The 7143-nt window shown below is 44.0% G+C and overlaps 1 protein-coding gene across 4 annotated transcripts in view; it reads right to left on the bottom strand.

Annotated features, from left to right (window-relative positions):
• Positions 1–282: 282 nt before the first annotated feature.
• Positions 283–7143, bottom strand: part of pik3r3b (phosphoinositide-3-kinase, regulatory subunit 3b (gamma)) — a 182318-nt gene continuing 175457 nt past the window's right edge. For all 4 annotated transcript variants that reach the window (XM_084356152.1, XM_084356151.1, XM_084356153.1 and 1 more), the window contains 8 exons: positions 5518–5653; positions 4451–4549; positions 3929–4109; positions 2634–2759; positions 2221–2540; positions 1332–1406; positions 971–1141; positions 283–648 (listed from right to left, as the gene is read on the bottom strand). In XM_084356152.1, the coding sequence (XP_084212278.1) occupies positions 450–648; positions 971–1141; positions 1332–1406; positions 2221–2540; positions 2634–2759; positions 3929–4109; positions 4451–4549; positions 5518–5653 (1307 nt within the window). In that variant the 3' untranslated portion in view covers positions 283–449. The remainder of the gene's footprint in view (positions 649–970; positions 1142–1331; positions 1407–2220; positions 2541–2633; positions 2760–3928; positions 4110–4450; positions 4550–5517; positions 5654–7143) is intronic.

The raw sequence follows: 7143 nt of genomic DNA, 5'->3' as shown, positions 1-7143 counted from the left end.
AAACAAAAGGTGTTAAAATGGGAATGTTTTGTTGTCGTCTTCGTCGTCATTCGTGTGGTTTTTGAGTTTCTGGTAAAAAGTCTGAGCTGGAGTTTAGGTAGCAGCGGGGTCAACCTGAAACTCTGAAGTCTCCTACTCCGTTTCCTTCCTTCCTTCAGTCACTTATTTTTTTTCACATTCACAAACATTTAAAACTTCCTTGTGCAAATCAAGCAGTCTTTAGAAAGAATGCCCTCCGAAATTGTTCTTGTAAAAATATATAACTCCAAGGTGGCTGACGTGTGTGTTGCAGCAAGTGTTTACTTCGTTTCTATCTTTATCGGGTCTGGTGTTGGGGTTGCTTTGTATTTCAACCAATCCCCCCTCCCTCCTTCACTCTCCCCGTTCTCCCTTCCCCAAGAGGGGGTTGGTTTGTTGTCTATGTGGGGGTGTGGCCAGGCGGGTGGGGTTCATCTGCGTCCGGAGGGCATCTGTGCGTAGACGGGGTATGCGAGGCGCACGTTGAGCGAGTCGTTGTGCTGCACCAGGGAGGCCTGGTGGTAGTGGAGCACCAGGTCCTTCAGGCTGCTGTACAGGTTGTAGGGCTCAGCGAAGCCGAAGCCGCGCGGTGTGTTGTAGATCACGCAGTGCTTCACCTCCCCTTCGACGCTGTGGAGACAGAGAAGACGGGGTCAATCACGATGGCTGTTTTCTGCTTTAACTGCTCATTTTTCAGGTGTTTCTGGTATAATCTAGTCCACAAAACATTTCTGGAGCTTCACAGCAAAACAAGTCTCCAGCTGCTTCAGCTGTTTCGCAGAATGCTGCAACTGTTTTACTGAAGCTCCAGAAATGTTTTGTGGACTACGAGACTTCACCTGACTTTTTTATCATCAGGAGGAGGAGATGACAAAATATTAAAGTATGATGTCTTAAAGTAATGTCTCAAAAAGTAGATGCACATCAGATAACATGGGTTTTGTGTACTCACACTACAGAGCAGGCGTAGCAGCCCTTTTTGCTGCTTTCTCGGATGAGAAACGCTCCGTCCGGCTTCCCGAGGAGCAGCTCCTCCGCCTGCGTCCTGTTCAGGTCCCCGACGAACCAGCTCTTCTCATCGTAGTGAGGCAAGTTCTCATCCTCCTCGCTCACAAAGTAGCCTCTGCACCCACACAGTTACACAACAAGAGATACACGGTGAACAAGCAGGAAAGACTCGTTATATCGTCAGTACTTTATATAAGGCGAGAGTAAATGAACATCAGTTGCTCTGCACAGACAGTTCCAGTGTAAACCACAGTTTTTAATCTGCAGCCACAGGCTTGGCAGAAGAGAGGAAAGTAGAGACTCACTCGTCAGTGTTCTCGTTCTTGATTCCCAGCCAGTCGTTAATTCGTTTCTGACGAACTCCTTTGTGATTGAGCCAGCTACAGAGAGGGGGAGAGAGAGAGACATTATTACTACTAGGAATCAGTTTAAAGGCTCCTTTCATTTACAACATTGTTTATGGTGCAGTGAACGAGCATGAGACCGAACAAATCAAATTAGCCAGCCTCCAACAAATGTCGAGGTCGGCTCCGCTGAAACGCTGAAGCTTCAGTAAGACGAAACACACGTTTCTAATCGAGCAGCCGAGTCACAGACCGTTTGGTTGCTTATGGCACTGAAATGTGTCGAATGTTGCCTCATCTTTTATTATCGATCTCTTTAATATCTTATGTGACGTTAAGTGTGATTTGTCAAGTAAATCTGTGGAGATTAAAAATCTTGACACTGTTTTCACGTCTGGAGTTGCTGCTCTTGCAAACTGAATATTTTTGGACTCATTCTGAGCTTTAGAAAACAGTGATTTTCAAAAACAAAACGATTCTTTCTTTAAGTTGGTTCAAGGTTTATATATACGAGGGCAAATGTGGGTTTGGGGAGAAACAAAACTACCTCGTTGGTGGTTTATCCAGCTAGCCCAAAATTAATTCTGCTTCCTGAAACAAACCTTCTATTTTCTGGATCCTAAAGACTTGAGACTGAGTATGATAACAAACAGAAAGTGTAAAAATATATCACCGTCCTGGTCCAACAAACAGACTGCAGGCTTCTTTAACAGCATGAAAATCATGTGAGAAGCTTTCCCCCCCTCGAGCCATGGGTCATCATTATATTTCACTGGGTTTAATACACAGAGCGTGTCCTCGACTCAACCTCTGTGTCCTTACAAGACTTCTGCCTCTCTGCTGTACTTACACAAGATACTGGTCCCTGATCTTGCGGAGCTGTATGAGGTCGGGCTTCAGGCTGTTCATCTTTTTGTCCGTCTCTCTGTTGTCCATGGCTTGTGTCTTCAGGTCCTGCTCCAGACGCACCTTGCTGTCGTGGATCTCTCCGAGCCGAGACTTGAGCTTCTCGTAGTTCATCATGATCCGCTCGATCTCCTTGTCGTTGCCCTCCCGGCGGAAGCGCTCGATGTAGTCCTTGCTGTAGCGCTCCTGCGTGTGGCACTGCTCCTCGAAGATCTTGATGGTCTCGTTGAAGGCTTCGATGGCTGTTCGCTTCATCTGGATCTCCTGAGGGGGGAGAGAAGAGGAGGTGAGTGAGTGGACGGGTGAGAAACATTTTTCTGTTAAAACTTCAGTCATAATATGCCAGTGTATGTGTACCTGCGACGTCTTGGTGTATTCTTCATACAGTCTGTCGTACTCTTTGCTCTTCTCCTGGTACTGATTGTGGTATTCCTGCAGCTTCTTCCCAACAGCATCAATATTATCCTCCTTTACCAGCTGGTCCTGAGGGATAGAAGAGAAACGAAAGCATTAGAGAGTGAGCCTTGATGAGAAAATCAGAATAACAGGACACGGAAGAAGGAAAAGGCTGCATGAGAGAAGAAGGAATGAAGAGCTATTTGTAATTAAGGCCGGAGGAGAAGTGCATGTTTGCTCCCTTCACCCCAGATTCTGCTTACGGAGGGTGACTCCTGAAAAGGGTCGTTAATAAACCACCCACAATGCCCTGGGTGTCTGGTGAAGGTTCTGGGATATTGCACCGCTGCGAGTAATGACTCGCCTGGCAAACGAGTGGAGTGAAGGAGGAAGGGGATAAATGCAACAATGGGCCTTTGACACCACGGCTGTGTGCAATATTTCAGCAAGCAGAGATCCTGCTGCCGCTGCAGTTCAGAGTGGAAACACGGGTACGGAGGTGAGGCCGGGGGTTAAAGAGGAAACCAGTTGAAGTGCAGACAGACAAACAAGAGGACACACAAGAGGACACCGCCTGACAAATGAGTCCAATATGAGCTACCAGACTGAACTATAAACAACTTCTTTGGAAGGGAAAACTGAACACATCTGAAATGTGTTTTTTTTTTTCCATCATCATGAACGAACCAGAAAAATTTGTAAAAAGAAGCAGATCATCAGAAAACATGCAGAAGATGTTAAGTTAAAAAAAATAACTTTCTGAATCAGACACATCGCTTTTGGAAGTTGCTAAGAAGTGAGACGTCTTGCTTTTTTCTGATCGGTACGGATCAGGTGGCTGACAAGAATCAGGCAGTGACACGGAAGTTACTGACAATTTAACGGTGGTTACTTTGATATATCTTTAACTTCTGTCTCTCTTTCAAACTCAGTGCCGACTGAACGGTGTGTGAGTGCTGCTTTCAACAGACAGATGGGAAAGTATTAACGAGCCAGTGTCCACCAGGATATTGTGTTTTCATCACAGCCGATCGGAGCTGATAAACAGCCGTGACTACTGCAGAGTCATCTGAGGCGGGAGTGAACAGGACTAAAGTGGACGTGTTAGTTAACCTGAACTAGAGAGCAGTTACAATGTGTTGAATGTTTGTTTTCAGGCTGTAAAGACACTGATGTCTCCTTTTAAATAAAGTCATTACAAACGGACAGTGTATATCTTGTTGGATAGACAGTGTGTCGTAGTTTTGTGTGCTGACCTGCTGAAAGCGGGAGATGGGGTACATGAGTTTGACGTCCAGTTTGGTGTTGTACTGAGCCAGAGACTCGTGTCTGTAGTGGCTGATGAGCTCCACCACCGAGCTGAACGTCAGCGGGTCGGAGAAGCCATACTTCCCGTCCCGATGGTAGATCTTTATCAGCTTGTTGTTGCCCCCTTTCCTGAACACAAAGAGAAAAACAAGAGGATAAGTGGAGATCTACACCATGTTCAAACCTTTGACAGATTCTCCTTAATATTCACACTTCAGCAGCTTCTCACTCAGTTCTCCTCCAAGCACTTTATTTCCACGGCAGTGGGCAATTTGCTCCAATTTAGCAGGATGCTGCGTAGGCAAAACGCTTTTCAACACATGATTTCCCTCAATCTGTAGTTAACTAGAGGGATGGCTGCAGAAAAGTGGAGCAGCAGAAGTAGTCTACCACTGCTTCCAGCCGTATAAACCCCCTGTGGTTTTTAAACACTCTCCATTCATGGCTCTAATACAAACTTGAGACTTTACCTCAGTGTGAGCGTGTAGTCGCCCTGCATCTTGGTGGAAGCATCCCGAACCAGAAAAGTTCCATCAGGCATGTCTCTGAGCTTATCATTCACCTCCTCCCTGAAGACAGAGCAGAGCAGAGCAAGAAAAATATGAGTGTTTGAGTTGGTGGAGTGATGTATGGACAGATGGTGTTCATTTAAAGAAGTCTGCCTCCAATTATCAGAGGCAGGCGATGAGGACTTTCCTCGCAGCCACACACCTCAGAGTAAACAGTCCATCAATTAAATGATGTAGGGAGTGACTGGACAGACTGGTCTGGATGTGTGTGTGTGTGTGTGTGTGTGTGTGTGTGTGTGTGTGTGTGTGTGTGTGTGTAAGGTGGCAGACTGGCTGTCTGCACTATAGGTGTGGTTATCATCTGAGAGTGTGTGTGGATTGTGGCCGACAGCTAACCTGCACTTAGGAAGGTAAGGCAGTGACTAAGACCCAAACAGTCAAGACTCAGCACTTTTACAGATTTACACTAAAGAAACACAGAATTAAAGATTTCTGTTCCCAAACATTCAACACGTTGTTCTGAAACTCTGAGGAAACTGATTTTAATGATTTGAGGGCTCTAAAACACAAAAACCTGAGTTTATCTGCAAGGTTTTTACTGAATACTTGGCGTGGGAGCGTGGGATCATGGGAGTTGCTGTCTTCATTGTTAATAATGAACCATTGCTGATAAAATCTGATCTACCCGATTCCTGCAGAAATCTAATGTTTTAAAGTTTAAACGTTAAGTTTAGTCTTGTTCTCCGACTTCCTTCCTCACTCTGACTCTCTGGGAAAGTCTAGCGACAGGCAACCAAAAACGCATCGTTACCTTGAGTAAAATGATGGGTTTCTGTGTTTGAACATTGTTGGAAACATCTGGGATAACGCAAGTACACAACTCAGCAACATATATAAACAAGGGTCTAGTTGTTTTTTTAGACATTTTGAGGAAATGTTACATATTAGTTCTTTACGCAGACCCTAGCTTTTTGAGGAAAATATCTAAAAGCAATATTCAAAGAGTTAGAAAGTTGAGTGTGTGTTACCTGGATATGTCTCCCCAGTACCACTCAGCCTCCTGCAGTGAACCTCCTGCTCCTCCATCCTTGGCACCGTTGCTGCTGCCCCCTCCAACCCCGACCGAGGAGGGCTGCTGGGGCTTCGCTGGCTTCGGGGGAAGAGCTGGAAGACGGAAAGAGAAAGAAACAATATGTTACAATTAAAGTTCATATACGTTTGTTTAACTTGAGCTCAGTTCTTTTTTGTGTTTTCATATGTCCATCCATGACTACACACTTTAATCATTTCTGGTTCGTACCGTGTACACGAGCAATACACCAGAAAGAGATAAAGAAACTCTCCATTCACGTCCAACATGCACACACACTTCATATGCAAATGATAACACAGAGCTGTATTTACATCTCCATACAAATGCAGCAGCGGAGCAGTTGGTGACCGTATTGTTATTAATCACACAAGCAAACAGCGGCATGACAAACACAGCCCATACATCATGGCAGTAATTATTCTGTCATACACCACACACACACAGACACACACATTTAGCACAGTGAAAGTTATTGCTGCCTGTAAGAGACTTCCTGAGGAGGATGTGTAAGTTTGTCAGACCTGTTACAGAGTTTTTCCTGTCTTTGAGGAAACTTCCTGATAAATATATTGTAGATAAGTTTACACATCTGGAACAAACGTCTGATTTATGACCTTCATTTTCAACAAAAACAATATGTTTGACTCGGTTCATTCATGAAATAAACCAAGTAAATGACCAGGTATTCACAATGACAGGAAGTATACGGTCTGTACTGTAAATCCTAATGGAGGATTGTGTGATCACAAACATTAAAGGCTTTTAAAAAATTTTCCGTTTGTCTCAAGATCATAATTCTGTTTCTCCATCAGATTTTTATTGATTTTGTGGGGCAATCACATCAACCCACAAAACCAGAAATGCACAATGCCCAGTGCCACACATTGGCATAGACTTTGTGGTTACATGCAATCATGTTTATTCGTTTAGTAAACATATTTTTTATAATGAAATCCAAATTTTGCCAGTTTTAGACTTTATTTGGTTCAGGCACAGTTCTTGACAGACTGATGTGCTTAATCATCGTTAAACATTACAAAACTTTGTCTTTAATGTTAAATAAAAAAGGAGGTTTGTGGAAAAACACATTCTTCTAAGTAAACTATGAAAACTGGACTAAAACTAGAGATGCTAATAACAAAGAAATCTCAAACAGCATCGAGCCCTTCTAATAAAATACAAGTGAGAGCAGCTTCATGATATGAGGCGACCTCTTTGATGACACTGAAATCACAGACTGCACCTTTAAATTATAATATAACATTAAAAAAACAAAGCAGAGCTGGAGGTGAATTCAGCCTGAGTGGATGCTAACAGGCTAACAAACAGAAGCCCCTGTGTTTGCTGCCAGGCTGTGTGCCAAACAGAGGCAGCCTGAATATGACCCACAATAACACACACACACACACACACACACACACACACACACACACACACACACACACACACACACACACACACACACACACACACACACACACACACACACACACACACACCAAAATTTATAAGTCTCCAGGCACATCTGGATACAGTTTAAGGTACAGCAGTGTAATTACTG

This window comes from Pagrus pagrus, assembly GCF_965226575.1.
Source record: "Pagrus pagrus genome assembly, chromosome: 6".
NCBI classification, from domain to species: domain Eukaryota; kingdom Metazoa; phylum Chordata; class Actinopteri; order Spariformes; family Sparidae; genus Pagrus; species Pagrus pagrus.
This window is presented reverse-complemented; position numbering and strand designations above follow the sequence as displayed.